This window comes from Rousettus aegyptiacus, unplaced genomic scaffold (assembly GCF_014176215.1).
Source record: "Rousettus aegyptiacus isolate mRouAeg1 unplaced genomic scaffold, mRouAeg1.p scaffold_m13_p_2, whole genome shotgun sequence".
In the NCBI taxonomy this organism is placed as follows: domain Eukaryota; kingdom Metazoa; phylum Chordata; class Mammalia; order Chiroptera; family Pteropodidae; genus Rousettus; species Rousettus aegyptiacus.
The window spans coordinates 107,050,882-107,068,147 of NW_023416295.1; the positions used below are offsets into that span (position 1 = coordinate 107,050,882).

The 17,266-nt window shown below is 32.8% G+C and overlaps 1 protein-coding gene across 3 annotated transcripts in view; it reads right to left on the reverse strand.

The window, feature by feature from the left end:
• Positions 1-17,266, reverse strand: part of TMTC2 (transmembrane O-mannosyltransferase targeting cadherins 2) — a 345,050-nt gene that overhangs the window by 39,475 nt on the left and 288,309 nt on the right. For all 3 annotated transcript variants that reach the window (XM_016143610.2, XM_016143578.2, XM_016143600.2), the window contains 2 exons: positions 15,661-15,775; positions 4,318-4,381 (listed from right to left, as the gene is read on the reverse strand). In XM_016143610.2, coding sequence (XP_015999096.1) covers positions 4,318-4,381; positions 15,661-15,775 — 179 coding nt within the window. The remainder of the gene's footprint in view (positions 1-4,317; positions 4,382-15,660; positions 15,776-17,266) is intronic.

The following is a 17,266-nucleotide window of genomic DNA, read 5'->3' on the forward strand; positions in this document are numbered from 1 at the left end:
TATTCCTCATTATGTCACATAAATGGCCATCCTAAATTACCACTTTCATCATATCATCCTACTTAACACAACTCTGGAATATAAACTCCTAATTCTTAGTATAGTATCCTATGCTTTTCATTTGGTTTTATCTTAGTTTACAGTTCTGTGTTTCCTTCTTCTTCCCCTCTATTTCTTAGGCATAGTTAAGTCTTTTTAAACTCAATGTTCTAGTTCATGCCTATGCCTCAACTTGCCAGAATTCTCTCTTTTCTCCTTCTCCTGCTAAAATCTTCACTTGTTAAGACCCTACCATTTCAAGATTCTCTAAGCTTCTCAACTCTAACTCAAGGCCTTCTAGGATCAATGCAGATGAAAGTAATTTCTCCTTCCTGTACATTTTTCTAGTACCAGCTAAGTACTCAAAAAGTACTTATTAAATAATATTACTTACTGCCCTGAAATGTGAGGATTTCAATCTATGTGGTTTTGTTGTTGTTGTTGTTGTTGTTTGTTTGTTTGTTTGTTTGTTTTGCCTTCACTCATTGCCCACATTAGATAGTACATTTCTCAAGGTCAAGATTAACTTTTCATAACTTTAAAATCCTACTGCAGTTGGCATAAAGTCTTACACAAAGCTAGAACTTGATTCCAAAGATAAGTTGAATGAGTTCAGACTAAAAACAATTACACCTAGAAAAATACTAGATATATGAACTTGATCATTGGCAATTATTTCCTTCTAATGCTAGAGTTTGCTAAAAGTCAAGTAAAAGTGGATGAGTTCATACTATGCAAATTCTCTATTCATCATATTTAAAAATCTATAAGTTAATGAGGATTTTGGCTTAATTCCCACAGAAAGGATAAAACTATTTCATTTACATGTTTCCTCTAATTCTCAAGAGTCAGCATTTCTTGATGTGCATAGTGGGAGAGAAGACAGGAAAATGTTATATTTTTAAAGTAACCTCCACAGATGGATCAATTATATTTATAAATATAAAAAACTAAAAGTGGAAAAACATAAAATGGCAATTTTGGCAAACAGTTTCTTTATAGAAATATGTTTTAATATAATATGTGTCTTAATTTTAGAGCAATCCCCTCAAATCAAATAAATAGGATTAAAATTTTTAATGGTGCAATTTTTGTAATAAATATATTCCTCTAACTGTGCACGTCAATGAATGACAATGTATCAAATATCCCTAATAAAGGGACAATATCAGACTCTAAAACTGAAAATCATATGTGGCTGCTAATTTAGACTTATTATCTAAGCATTTAATCACTGAAATTCTTTGTATATAAAACAATCCCAAAAGTCAACAACTTTAAATTGTATAGGAAAATATGGCTTTTGTAGAATAGATAAAACAAATTCATTATGGGACATATTGAAGACATGGAATAGGTATTTTATTAAGAGAAAAATATATCCCACAGTTAATGAACAATCTTTAAAAAATGATAATAAGTATTGTATACAAGGGTGGAAGCCATATATTTTACTCTGCCATCAAGATCTGATATGAGCAAAGCTAAAATATCCAGAGTCTCCCACATACAGCTACTGATTATTGTAGTTGGGCATTTAAATAGTAGAAAGAAAGAAACGTTTTAAGAAAAATAAGAGTAAGATTAGATTACCATGCAGACAATGCGAATAGAAAAGATAATGAAACTATTTAAATAGGGAATAGGAATTGGAGTCTATTTACTATGTCCTCATATAAGCAGGTAACTGAAATGTATTAAGTTAAAGCACAGAAATAACAATATTTTTATGACAGAAAATAAATAGCTTTGAGCAAGATAAATGTGAGATGGACGTTTTAATTTAGATTGGATGCTGACTCCTAATATATCATTACATGGGCTACTGTTTAAATAGGTCTCTTTATTTCAGAATAAAAACTTATATTATAGCATTTTATCAGTCTTGCTTTGGTGGCATCTTACTTACCTAGATTACATACAGAAAATCAAAATGCAATTCATAAAACAGACAGAAAAAGACCGTATCTGTTGATCAATCAACTGTAATGTCATATACGTACTTTACTGTTAAGTATGAACAGAATATTCTAAGTCCATAAAATACTTAATTTATTACTATCTGATAAGGGAAGTATCATTTGAATAAATGCATTTTTCAAAACACTCTACACCATGTTTATAAAGAAACTATTAGGGGTTTCAAAAAAATGGCTTCGAGTTGGAGATTAAATTCTGATTTTATAATATGGCTAGTGATTTAAAATAAACAATCTCATAAGTCAGGCTTCAACCTTGCTGTACTTTAGTGTCTTTTTCATTCTTCAGGGTAAGTAAAAAAGCTCGGATAGCTCTTTTATCCCCAATTCATTATAATGTGCTGAAGAAGATGTTTTGATTGACCACTTAACAAAAAATAAAAGTAACACTCATGTCACTGATTCTCTCACAATGAATTAAGGTAGAACTTAACACTGTACTTTATTATGTACATTAAGAGAACTGTATGCATCACTCAATGTAAAGGGAACAAATAAAAGAAAAGCAGAAAAAATTTATTCCTGTCTTCAATTAAGTTATAATAAGTTTAAAGCCACAAGTTCAAACCTTTTCTTAGAAATGCTACACAAAGGTGCCCAACTCGGGCATTTATAAAGCTGTGCCTCTGCATACTTCCCCCTGCACAGCCTAACTCCCTTCCCGCTCCACTTTTCTCCAAAGCACTTATCACTGTCTGACATACCACATACTTATCTACTTCTGCTCCATGTCCTCAAATTAGATTGTAAGCTCCTAATGGGCAGGGACTCTTTCACTGCTGTGTATCCAGTGCCTGAAATAGTGCCTGGCTCTTAATAGTACTCATTTATTATTTACTGAATAAAGAAATGAGAAGACCACTATTATTTTGTTTTCTTATACTTCTGGCTTGCATTTCCTCTCTTAAATATAAATAACTGCATTTTTTTTTTTTCATTAAGCTTACTCTTATGCACACAGCAGCCTGGGTTACAATGTGATTCCAGTTATTAGGTGTGATACTGGGTGAATTATTAATTTCTCTGAGCTTCAAAAGAATGGGGATCACAGAAATATCTGTGGATTGCCATGAGAAATGAATGAGGGGAATTTTATGAAGTACTTAGCACAATGCTTGACACATAATAAATGCTTAATAAATTTTGGCAGTTATTGTTCTTACCATTATAACTATTAAAATATTTTCTTCCATTCTAAATAGCTCACCAATTCTTAAAGTACCTCATAATTAATGAAACTGGGACATTTAGATTCAGAGCTAAGGTTGCATGTGGTTGAATCACCAGGAAAAAAACTACTTCCTGTGTGAGCTGCTTTCAGGAAGCATTAATCTTCCTCTTGTGCTCCAACAGGACTATATATACCTCTCTATAGGAATCACCACACTGTATTTCAATTAGTTGATTACATTCAGTCTTCTCTGCTACACTGCGTGGTCCTTTAGAGTATGACATTTCTGTATCCTGTCATAAAACAGGCACTCTATAGATGTTTATTTGTCTAATGGATGAGTTACTATAAAGATATGAGACTGATTCCATTATTTGTAGTCACAGCACACATGCATTTTCATTACAAAAATTTCATTTCTCAATAGATGATGCAGATCTAGAGAAGAAGAGTAGACGTTTTAGTGCTGGAGAGTGATGCAGAGCAGAGTGTATATGAGAATAAAAGCAATGTACTGGAATTCAGTGATGTGCTGTGAATAAAAAGTACTTAGAAGACCTATAACAAAACCTGTTCTTATTTTCTCATAAATGGTTCCTCTATTTCAATAGTAATGATCTAATTTATATCTATCTTACTTTATGGAAGTGTGACTACCCAGGGAAAAATTCTAATAAAAACATACTTGATAAAGTTGAAAAGCACAGTTATTAGAAATGAAGATTGTGTAATAGTAAAAGGCACACAGCTCAAGGTTTGACTATAAATAAGAATCAAAAAAATACTTATGATGTTAGAAAGTCCTTAGATATTTAACAGCACAACAAACAAACTTTCAAGGAACTAATTTTAAAAGTCTTCCCAATGTAAACTATTTAGGAATGCTAAAACCCGTATTCAAATGATAAAAATTTATGATGCTGTACACAGGATAGAAAACAGAAATTTGTACTCCTGGGAAGAGATGCTTGAGATTGGCAGATTTTATATCTGAATTAGCCATTTAGTGAGTATTCAGAATAAGAGATTACAGAGGAAAAAATAACATCAAGAGGCTTCTAGTCTAAAATTATCACATGCTTGGAGTCTGTCTCCTTGAGGAATGCTTCTCATCAGGAAGGTACTTACGTTAGGCCTCAGCCTGGCTGCCAGATCATAATACTTCTCCGCTGCTTCATTGAGGCTAGCTTGTCTGTTAAGAAAAAAAAAAAAAAATCAAACTAAAACTATATCATTACGACTTTTATAAAACTTACAATCATATGAATAAAATAATAAGTTGCCTAAGAAGAAAAAGACAATTCAAAATTGAATGCATGCAATGTACTTATCACTGTCTTTAAGGCATTATAGTGTTTCAATACAATCCTATTAGTCAATGTTATTATTTTAAATTTACATATTAGGAATTACATATTCTTTTCCTTTTCTGAGCTAACCCAGATAATATGTTATAGACCTGGGATTCTCTAGCTTCAACATGATGTCCCAGAAAAATATTAATTTTAAAAAATAAATTGTCAAAATTAATAATGAGCTGCTAGTTTTATAAAAATAGTGAATATCTACAGGCTTAAAAAAAAATTCTGTGTTTATCTAAAAAGCCACTTTCTTTCCAATCATAAGGACAACCTTTCATTGTGTGTAGCCTATAGGAAAAAAGAATGGCCAGCTTCTCCTGCTCCTTGCTCTCTGGCCACCAGGGTAGGCACATGACATAGCCTCAGCTAACTGGATATTCTTGCTTGGGACTTTTATTTCTGAGTGAGTACAGAAAGATAAAGGGATGGCTAGAATTCAATGAGAATGGTGGAACCAATGGGGCTGTGTCCTGGCTATACTTTCCCTATAAAGAATTGTTACTGGATGCCCTGCTTCTTAACCACCGGGGATACCTTGTTTCCTGTTAATTCAAGCTATGTCTTCCAGCCTATAGTAAATTCCAAATAATATGGGTGGCACGACTAACTTCTACAAATAAGATGCCCACTGAATTTTATAGATAATTTCGAGCATTGAATATTCTTAATTCATAGCAAACTCCGAAGTTCGGCCAACAGGTTAGCAAAATAAATAAAACATCAAGGTCTTGAGGAAGCCCAGCTAATTAGCCATCGACACACAGAATGGTTTTCAATCATGCCATGCTACTTCAGAAAACTTTCAGAGATGGTAGATAGTAAAAACTAGAAGCTCTTGCAGGCTGTGTTATAATCTGCTGATCATATTTGAATGGTACAGAAGAAATGCTATAGAAAAATATCAATTCAACTTCAGATGATTCAACTCCAACTATAATGTGAACAACAGTAGAGAATGGGTTGGGATCCTGCAGTTAAAATAAGGTAGACTTAAAATTGTGATGTTAAGAAGCTTTTGAGACAAGAAGGTAGCAGAGAGATCAGGAATAAAGATGAAAAACAAAACTAACTTTCTCAATTACAAAACCACACTCAGGTTTTAGAAGAGAAGGCTAACTAGTCGTATCTATAAAACTGAATTTGCACTTTGGTCAAGCCAAATAAAAACTATAAAGACATACCCCATGCAACCATATAAATTATAGGAATAACTGAAGATAACATCTCTCTGGAGAGCAGGACATATTTTTCTAATTTTTAAAGGAAAAATAATTAGAAACACTGATATTTTTTATGGGGTTATAGAGAAAGTAAAAACCCTTGACCTAAGGCTCTACTGGACTCCTGACATGTTACAACGTGCTGTTGCAATTTATAGTCTCATAAATGTTGAAGTTCAATTTCAGTATGTCAAGAAAAGTACTTTAGTCTGGTATGAAAGACTGAAAATTCCCTCACTAGGCTATTTAATGAAGGTTCTCTCCACCAAATTATAGAATCACTTTGGTTCAGATTCATTTGGAAATTTGAACCAGAATTCATTAGGTCGTGCCCTGGAAGGGTTTTCTCCAGAGTAAAATAAAAGGCACGGAGGTAGGAAATTAGAGTAACTTAATACTACAAAGACGTAACTTACTTTGAAGAAAAATCAGCCAATAGATGTCTAAAATAGAATATACAGCTTCTATTAATATTCATTTTTATGGACATTCAAATTCACAAGGTAGATAAAGATCAAAAGAGAAAATGAGGAACTCGACCAGATGAAATGCCTTTAAAATAATGAAGCTGAAAATAATCAACACAACATTTTCCCTCAAAATATGGTTATTAGTTTTTAAAGTCTTCATTGTCTTTAGTGCTTTTGTTCTCGAAGGACATATCTCATTTAGAAGACTTCCTTTCTTCAACTAAAAGTAGAACTGATGCTCAAAATAGAAAAAAAAAGGTAGAATTTATTATATTTGTCATATGGCTGTGAAAATTAATTTTCACTCTATGACTTTGCTTCTAATATTAAATGGTCTTTATTGACTACAAATCAGCAGGCATTTAAGATAATATATAGCAAACTCGAGGAAAAAGAGTCCATTCTATAAATGTTTATTTATATCCTTGTTTTATTCTCTAGACAAGAGAGAAAACTCATGAGAAACTGTCCAATGTTCACTTTATGATGTATGCTGTATTTCATAATACCTTTTGCCAGAAGTATCCTAGAAGTGCTTAAATCTTAATTGCAAAGATGACTGAATCATTAATCATCATTTGAAAACTGAGGAAATTAGCAATATTCTGTCAGTTGCTTAGGGAATTCTGAGAATGATTAGTAGAGAATGATTGCAGGATTCAGGTTCCCAGGACTATTGAAATCAAACTATTTAAAGAAACTGATAAAATATACTTTTCCTGAATACCAATATCTTTTCTTTCTTTAATATTTCTTTTCTGGAATATAAAATATCTAAGTTTTGTATCTATGTAGAAGCTGTGAGGCTTAGTGAAGTTGACAACTTCCCTAAGGTTATATGGCAGGTGAGTGGTTGAGCTGGGTAGGAATCAAGACTTCTAAACTAAATATCTGAACCACAGGATTATGCTGGTATCTTCGTATGCATCAAGATGCGACAGAATGACAAGTGATACATTGCTCTGTGGCAGATGACCATGATAATTCCTACATCAAACACTAAGAAAGATAAAAGGCATTCTTTCTGATTATTTTGTTTAAAAGCCATGATTTGCGTGTAAGATATAAGATATAAGGGGAGAATATAAAGAACATTTGCAATCCCAGGTTTTACTTCCTGCCCAACTCCACTTCCTAAATTGACAGAACTGAAATTAAGCAAACCAACTTGAGCAGAGTAGAACGTTTTAAGGACAGAGTGAAATGCACTACTGTGTTTTGCCCCACGAACCTCACCCTCTCCCCAAAAGACGGAGGAAGAAGACCTCAGGGAAAAGGCAAAGAAAAAGGGAGGCAGGACAAACAGGAACAGTGCTAGATGCTCACTTTTTACATTTTTAGGGGAGGTGTTGTCACAATTAGATATAGAAGAGAACTATAAGTTTCCCAAGTACCCAATTGGAAAACTCAGAAGGTAGGTAAAGGGTAAGCAATTAGTTCTGCCAAGAGTTCTCCCAAACCAGATGTAGACAATACACTTAAAAAGCCAGAAATGAGATTGTGAGTAAGGAAAAAAATCACTCGTACCAGGAAGCTACACTGATGGGTGACTGCCTTCACCTAACATGCCACCTTAAGAGTCAACATTAAGTTATGTCTCATACCCAGAGAATAACGATTTAATCATTATGTGAGCAACAGATTTGTCAACTGAAGACTCAAATGGTGGCTCTTTTCTCATTACCAACTCCTGACTTTCATATATGTGAGGCCCTTCTCCTCTTCACACCATCTGTGGCCTCTCAGAGCTAAGAAAGCAGAAAAGGCTTTAGTTGTATTTGTAAACTGGACTATAAAGTAAACCTTGAATTGACTTCTCTCTCCAAAAAAGTCATTAAGATTGGGCTGAATATATTTTAAAATCTTTAGAGTCAGTTTTTCCACTATCGGTTAAAAGGTAAGCTCTGAGTGAAAACATATAGTGAAAAAAAGTCACAAATAAATGTCATTATTTGATTACAACGGAATTCCATTTTGCACATGAGACAATGAGATTTAAATCTGTTAAAAATATAAGTATATTTCACATATGTAATTATCCTCTCTGGTGTTATTTTATAATGGAAAAGTATCTGAGAACATAGGTTTATGGCCCAACATTTTTACAAGAAAAAAATGTATAGAAGAATTTTGAGAATAAATTATGAAATAACAACATAATATACCCTGTGAAATGTTTTAGAGAAACATGATTAAAAGAATCATTTATAAGTACCTGCATTTTTATGTATTCTGTGAGAATTGTAAAATTAAAGCTTGCTAAATTTGAAACTACTTCATTGCAAATATAAAAAATAAAAACTCTAGTAGCATTTAGAAGACTCTCTTTAATGACTGTTAATAGTTGCGAATTGTCCATTTTGAACTAAAAATTATTTAATATAGATAACTACTGTGTGACCTAGTCAAAATATATTTTACTAAAGTCTTCAACAATTATTTTCAAGGATAACGTATGAGCTTTTTTTTTTTTTTCATTTTTCTAGAGAACTATTTGTTTATATATCATGAAAGTAGAATGAAACAGTAGCTGAGTTTTCCTGGGTTCTTGCCAACTGCTAAACTGAAACTTAGCTTTTAGTTACTCAAAGCAGCACTAAATTTTAATTCTAGTTGATAAGTTGTACACTAGAACTGAAATAAATGTGGACAAAAAATGTATAAAAATTTTAAATCAGCAAAACCAGAGTTACATATGTGTATGAACAGTGCAGCAGAAAAGATCCTTGTAATAAAACTCCTACAATAAATTTTTTATGACCATCAAGCCTTCTTAAATGAAAATTTCTTTTGTCAAGACATCAAAAATGGCTTCATGACCTGTAGGTATCCATTCAGTTCTAAACATAAATGATGGAGAGTTAAAGCAGAAATGCAGCAACAACAGAGGAAGAGTATGCTGATGGTGTAGTTTTACAAAAAGAGCCCTCCGAGTTTCTGAGTTAGAAACTTCTTGATGCCTCATGAGAGTATGAGCACTTGGTTTCATAGCCTTAAATCTTTCAGTGCTGCTAAGAATAGGTTAAGCCTATATCTAGAAAGATTATATAATGAAACATACTAGAAAAATTAAAAGGGAAGAAATGTGTATTGGCAATGTCAACTATAATATTCATATATAGTAAATTACTACTGATGTTCAAGATGTAATGGCTGGTGACAGGAACTGGGAGGAGTGAAAAGAAGAAAGGCAAGATAGAATTTACTTGCAGGGGTAGTCAAGAGCCAATGTCATAAGCCTCACCTGGAACTTGTTAGAAGTGTAAAGCCTCAGGTACCACCTAAACATACTTAATCAGAATGTGCACTCTAAAAAGATCCCCAGATGATTCATATGTACATTACTGTTGGAGAGGTACTGGACTGGAAGATGCCTGCCTTCACTCTCATCTGCCATTCCCCTTTGCTTTAAAGACCTTAAACAATCCTTTACGACCTAGTTGAAATAAACTACTTGACCAAAAGTTGGCAGTGAAGTACAATTTATAACTGCAAAACCCACTTTTCAAGTGGCCTTTAATAATTTTGGAAGTGTTAAAGAAGAAATGGCCTAGAAGAATATGGTCCAGAGAGCCTTGGAGATGTATATATCTCCAGCATCTCTCTCTCTCTCTCTCTCTCTCTCTCTCTCTCTCTCTCTCTCTCTCTCTCTCTCTCTCAATCTGCTTGAAGAATAGAATCTGATCTTGTTCCTTTCTCATTTAAGAATTTCAATTTTATGTCACTTATAGTGGAATTTTTTTTAAAAAAATTCAGTATATCTAAATTATATGTTTTCAACATATTTAATTATATGAGTATACTGTTTGAGTATAGAAATTGAAAGATAATTCTTTTTCATATATTTACTCTGCTCTCTAGAAATTATGACAGTAACAAGAACCAGTTGGTGCCATGAAGTTTTGCTTTCCTTACCACCTTAGGGAGAAGTGACAACCTGGGCCCTTAGGCTTGGACAAAAGGTAAGTGCACACTATCTCAGTTGTGTGTCTCTGTCAGACACTATACCGTGATGGTATTTATAAAAACTTAGTATCCTTTTGAGAGTACAAAATTGGAGTCCTCTTATAAATCTACTTTCTAAAATTTACTATAAAGGGATAATTTCATATTAGAAGAGTCTTACTATTTAGAATTTATACCTTTGATAACCTGTTACTCTCTATAAATCCTTTTTCTATCAGTAAATTCAAGAAGTACAGCTTCTAGTTAGTCACCCAGTTAAAAAGACATGAGGGAGCCAGCGTGACACAGTATTCTGCGTGGCCAGAATACAAGTTTAAATCCCAACTGTGGAGAATGCTGACTCTCTTCAAGCCCTAGTAATTTCATCTGTAAAATGTGAATATTAGCGTCTACCCCAGGAATGCACAATTATAAATGAGGATGGCAGATATAAAATGCGAAATACAGTGCCAGGTAGACAGGAGGTATTTGAATAAATGATACTTTTGTTCTTCCCCTACTCTGTAAGTGGATTAAAAATAAACAAACAAAAACAAAAACAAAAATAACTTTCCACCAGGGCCCATGGATGCTTTCAATCAGAGGAAGCCTCCAGACTTCCTCTTAGTTATCAAATATCTTTTTGCTCTTTCTAGCTTCCAGTTCTTGGAGGACACTGAATAAATCCATTCATACAAAATGCTTCTAATGGAATAAGTGATTCAATATTATCCTTTCACAACTCAATAGACATACAATTCTTTTGGGTTATAGCATTTTAAATTCCTTTGATATTTTCCTTTGATGATAACCAATCTGCTTTTTATAATGCTCTCATCTGGAAGCATCCAGCACTTTTTCCATTTTATTTGAAATACTAAAAATGTCAACACATACAGTCAACACTCATTATGTGAGGCCACTCAACATCTGTGATTATCCTTCCTATAAATATTTTTATAATTAGTCACAATGTGGATCCCACCTTCCCAAGCAAGGCAGAAGCCAGAAATTCCCTCTTCTTCCCACTTTCTTCCAGCTGAGGTTCCATCACATAACTCAGGCTTCACTAATCAAATGCAACCTCAGGAGAATGGAATTCAGAAGTAAGCAGAATCGGGAGGGAGCTGCACCCAGGAGAATAGTCTTCTAATGAACGTGGCTCTCACTCTGCTTGGTTCCTTGTGGGTGATGGTGGCAGAACTCTGGGCTATTAAAGCTGCCCCAGGGAAAGGAAGGTGGTTAGGTACCATTTCTGGCTGTGTGGAGCACTCTCAAGCCTGTGAGAGACCCTGTGGGCTACAGAATACTCTTTAATAAACCCTATGTTTTCTAAATTCACTGTTAAGAATGAATTCTTTAATTTGCAACTAAAAACTATGACCCATATGCGAAGACAAATTTAGGAGTAGATTTATTTTCATTAATTTTGTTTTCAATATGATTGAAGGCTTTTATCTTATCTTGGAAATTTCTCTATTTGTTGATAATTGCTTATCTACACTATTCTCTCCTTCAGAAATTTTCTCTATGTGTGTGTGTGTGTGTGTGTGTGTGCTATATGAAACTATATACACATATATAGAGCATATAATTATATATATATATATTTACACATATAAATAAAACTATATATCACATACTACATATATACTATACATGTATACATAACTATATATATATACATGTATACTATATATAATTATATACACATATGTATGAGTATGGGTGTGGTATTCTTAATATATCCTCCAATCTTATCCTTTCAGTCATCATTTTCACGTGTTTAGTATTTTTCATTAAGTTCTGGGAAAATACCTATAACTGCTATTTAAATGATCAGTTTACCAATTGTATATTGCCTCCATTGCAGTTATAAATTCAGAGATTAGTCTCTTAGTAATCTTTTCATCTCTTAGTAATCTTTTCTGATGTTATATTACTCTTTCTAACTATTTTACTTTTATGGATCTATTCTGTATCAGGATAGGTTAGGTTTCATTGTAGTAATAAAACATCCTAAATCTCAGTGAATAAGACAACAAAGTTTATTTTGCACTCACTTGGCTTCCCTCAATGTGGGTGAGAAAGGGAAGTTTATCTGCCTTCAGTCATTTCTGGATCTATTTTCAGAGTTTTTAAGTCAGAAAAATGAAAAAGCACTGACTCTTACAGCTTAAGCTCAAAAGTGGCATACGTCACATTCACATACATTCAACAACCAAACAGACCCATGAAGGTCTGCAGTTTGAAGAAGATTAGAAAAAGCAATCCTATTGTATTTCTTGAAGGTGGAAGGCCAAGCATATTTGGTGAACAGCATTAATACTTCCACACTATACAGTGTTCTTGGGAATCACCATAGTAACAAGAATGAAAGATGTTCTAAGTAGCTCTTAGGTTTTTAATGTAAATCTCACTGCTTTGGTGAAGGTCTTTTACTTGGATACATCTGACTTGTTCATTCTTATCTGAACTGCCAAGCTGAAATCAGATACTTAAAATCTTTCTATGTACTTATTCTACAGAGAAATATTTGTATCCATTATTGAGAGTTGGAATCGGTCTGTTAGAAATTTTTCAAACATCAAGCTGCTTGAAGGTTCCAATAAGATAAAGACTTGCTGTTTGATGGCTGGTCCCAGGCCCTCACCTCTTCCAATCTAGTTTCATCTAGACAAAATAATATTCTACTTTTTTTTTGTATTTTGCATTTTACAGATTTTTTTTTTTCCTCATCAATAGATTCTTTGGGTCATTTCATTGGAAATTAGCCAAGGAAAGAGAAGTTAAATGAGTGTGCTCTAACCATACCTTGAATGATAACATTTCCTAGTTTGTTAATTCTGGATATCAGGTCTAACAAACATTAATCTAACTAACCAAGACACAATCAGGGAGAGATGTGCCTTTCCCAATTGATCACCCAAACTTGCTAATTTTGTCTTCTACATATGTTGCAAAAAAAACAGAGATCTTAAGTGGAGAATTACTATCAAACTCAATTTACAATAATTTGGCATCCCCTGGGAAAATGTTACATGTAACATCAAATAAGCAAATTCCTAATAGCCAATTATTTTGACATTCAAGTGAAAACCAATAAGCTTTGTTAGTCCTTTCAGCAAACAAAGTCCTAAATGTTCCTGATTTATAGGGAGAGAGGTTGATGTTCAGCTTGCACAGGAAGCACTCAAGAACTACTTGATTTCGACAAAGCCAAAAAAAAAAAAAAACTCAGTAAAAACATTCATTGGGACTGCCACCAAGTTGAGGAGAATATGCCCTGATGATTTGGTCATATCTGCAATCCACATACATAGAAACGTACTGACTGACTGCAACTTGATGAAGAATGTAGACTGCAAAAAGCTAGAGAGAAGGTTCTGAGAAATAAATCATAAATATTGCCATATCACCAATGTCTAACAAAAACTTTCCACTGGGTTCTAGCACCATGGTAACTAAGGAAAAGTTATAATTAAAAAAAAAAAAAGTTAAATGCATTATGTTTAACAAGGACTTTTTTTGTAATGTTCTCATAATATGTTTCCATTGGTAGACACTGAATTGCAGATACTGATGTTATATATATATAGCAAAAAGCCTTGTTGATGAAAGTATCTATTATGATTAAGATGGATTACCTGTAGAAACTTGTGCATTCCCATCCTTACAAATGGTTTACTGTGACTAAAAGCATACTGTTTTATTCACGAAGAACAAAAAGTCCTTTCCCCTGAATACAGCAGTACCTCACCTTGTCATGCAAATTAAGATGTCTTTTTAAAAACTGTCCTCCCACTGAAGGTTCTTTCAGATTGGCTATAGTTTATTTTATAAATATACCAATAGTCTACTGAATCCTGATTTCTCTTTGTAGGTATCAGTTTTAGGAATGTTAAACATTAATATGGAATGAGGGCATCAACTGAAACCTCACAGTATACTCTTTCCTCTCAAACAGAATTTGAATTTTTTATTTAAAATATGAAAAGCCAAGTAAGAAACCACTAAGATACAGTTATAATAACAGTCTCATATTACAAATCCAAAGTAATCTATAAAACTTGCTTTAAATATTGAATCCTCTGGGACCGCTGTAGGTGAGAGTATGTGGTTATAAAAGAACAGCACAGGAATGCTTGCAGTGAAGAAAACAGTCTGGACTTGGCTGTGGTGAAGGATACACAAACCTATACGTGAATAGAACTAAATAATGATAAAAGTGCGTAGAACTAAATACACATACACATACACACACAGGTACGAATAAAACTGGGGAAACCCAATCATACCAGTGGATTGAATCGATGTCAATATCATGGTTTTGAAAGTGAATGGTAATTATATAAGGTATTATGATTGGGGAAATTGGATTGTTGCTACATGGAATTTCTCTGTATTATTTCTTATAACTGCATGCCAATTTACAATGATCTCAAAATAAAAAGTGAAAAAAAGTTCTCAGCTTCCTCTACTTTTCTTGAAAGTCCACGTTTTAAAACTATCTAAATGTGAATCAAGTCTTCTGTTATATTTTTCCCTTGTAAGAATAATCTACATAATTACAAACTTATCTCTAGAAGTCATGCATGGAGTCCACATGTAGATGTCACCCAATGAGGTGTTTAGGTGGAGATTTGTAGAGTGAAATTCAGGTAAGAGTATGGGAAATAAGATAGACATATTGCTAACAGAACAAATAATGCTTTCTAAATGACTATATAAATCATCTGAGTTTCTTATCCTCCTTTAACCTAAAACACTACTTAAGGATGAACTGACTTTCTTTTTATATTCACAACAAAAATTGATATGCAGTTTAATTATTTTGCTATTATTTTAAACAGCATTCATAACAATATTTCTGAAAATAGAAGCACTAAATTTCTAAAAAAAATATTGTTCTAATACATAGCAACAGTGTCAATTATAAGGCCATTCTGAAAATTCGATAGGCTTTAAATATAGTTGTATTTGATAATCCTCTCTACTAACAGACATAATAAAATGTATCCACATGGCACATTCAATATAATTAATACCAAAACACAAATATTGAGATGCAGTTGACTGACACATAATGTTTTGTTTTGGAGAAATTTAATTAGGCGGTTATTAATTTCAATTGTGCAATTTATTTTCTGTGTTTTATGGCCAATAATTTTTGAATGGAAGGGAAAAGCAGTCTCATTAATTTTCTGTGTCCTAAAAACTCATATTCCCTACATACTGTGTACATAAACTATGATGAAAAAGAGTCCTGACCGATTTTGACATGATTAAGAATGTAGAATAATTTCGTATACTATATGAAAGTCTAACCAATGTACTGTATACTCGAAACTAATTATAAAATTAAATTTAATAAAAGAATGTGGAATAAGGTAGTATGATAGGAGTATTGGTATACTTAATTGCTTTTCCAAAGCCACAGAGTTGGTCTTTTAACATACAGTAGCAAAAACATACCTGAGCATGTGGGCAGCATTGAAGACCACGTCAAACTCGGTGCTGTCTAGTTCAGCTGCTTTTTTTGCCATCTCGGCTGCTTCTATGAGACGAGCCTCTTCCAGAAGAAATTGACCTACAGTGTATGAAAGCAGGTGAGCTTCAATAATAATTCTGTGAAACAATTAAAGCTGCTATGGAGAAAAATATAAGAACAGTGATTAAGGTGCTGTGAAGCTAAGATTTATATGTGTTGTACATCTACATGCTCATTATGCAGTCATTTTATATGACTTTTCTGTAATTGCAGGACATTGCAATGCATCTATCTGGTACATTAACAAAAATTTTTCTTAAAATAAAATCCTCTATAGATGATTAAAGCAAGAAATAAATGAACAAAAGATATGTTAAAACAATAAAATGAACAAAAGATATACACAATTATGCAACAATGTAAAAAAAAAACAAAAAATTTAAAAGGCTAATGAGATTAATGTTTTATTTTTTCTAGTTTTACTGAGAAACAACTCATATATATATTCCTATATAAGTTTAAGGCATACAGCATGATGGTTTGATTTACATATTTTGTGACATGATTACCAACGTTTTCTATTGGTCAAAATGTTTGAGATTTAAGGAACTATATTAATTCAAATGCTGAATATATAGCTTATGTGCAATATATTTCAATAAGCCACCAATCAACTGCTTTAAAATTCACCTATAAAGTCATATGTCATATGTTGCATCACTAGTATAAAATTTAGTTATTAGCTATAAATGTCTGAGCTAAGATGGTAGTTGCTTTGTAGGAAAAAAACGCATATATTACAAATAGGAATTGAGTTGATTTTAATGATTGGTCCTTTAAAACAGCTCCTGTCTCCAATGTGCACGTACAAACAGGACTACCCATATAGATATATTTATTTCTTATATTTAAGTAACACTAAAAGTATTAAAAGAACCTAGAAAGGTTGGTTTACCATTTTCACTCTTAATTAGATTGACTAATAAATGTGAAAGAAATATTAACCTATTTGGATTTTTGAGATTACTTTCAAATCAGTTTTACAATGTTAGAGTTATTGCAGATATAGCCACACAAGTCTTTATTATTGTATGTCAAGAATTGTTATGTAATGCTATCCCAGAATCACATTGTAAAGGCAAAGAAAACAACATAAAACTGGAGCCCAATTTCAGGCTGTAAATATGCAAACAGAGAAAATAGGCTGCTTTTTTAGAGCTAGTGATTTAACAGTATAAATAATAATGTTAAGCCTTAACTGATACAGCTATTCAAAAGAAAACCAAATCAAGGAATGACAGAGATATGTAGAAACCATCCATGTACTTGACAGCCTAATGGAGTTGTGATCTAATAATTATTTCTTTTTGCTTTGGGTTTCTCATCTGCTTCAAGTTCTAGCCTTCAATCACATTAAAAATAGTTATAAAAATGATTTGCAAGTCCTAGGTTGCATAAAGAAACAGAAAAACTTTAAAAATGGTAAATCCTACCAGGTGGCTGTTGGAAAAGCCCATTAGTTCATCTAATAAATATTACAAATTATCTTCTAACCGAAAAAGACCAGTTCTTAATATATGAGGACATTTT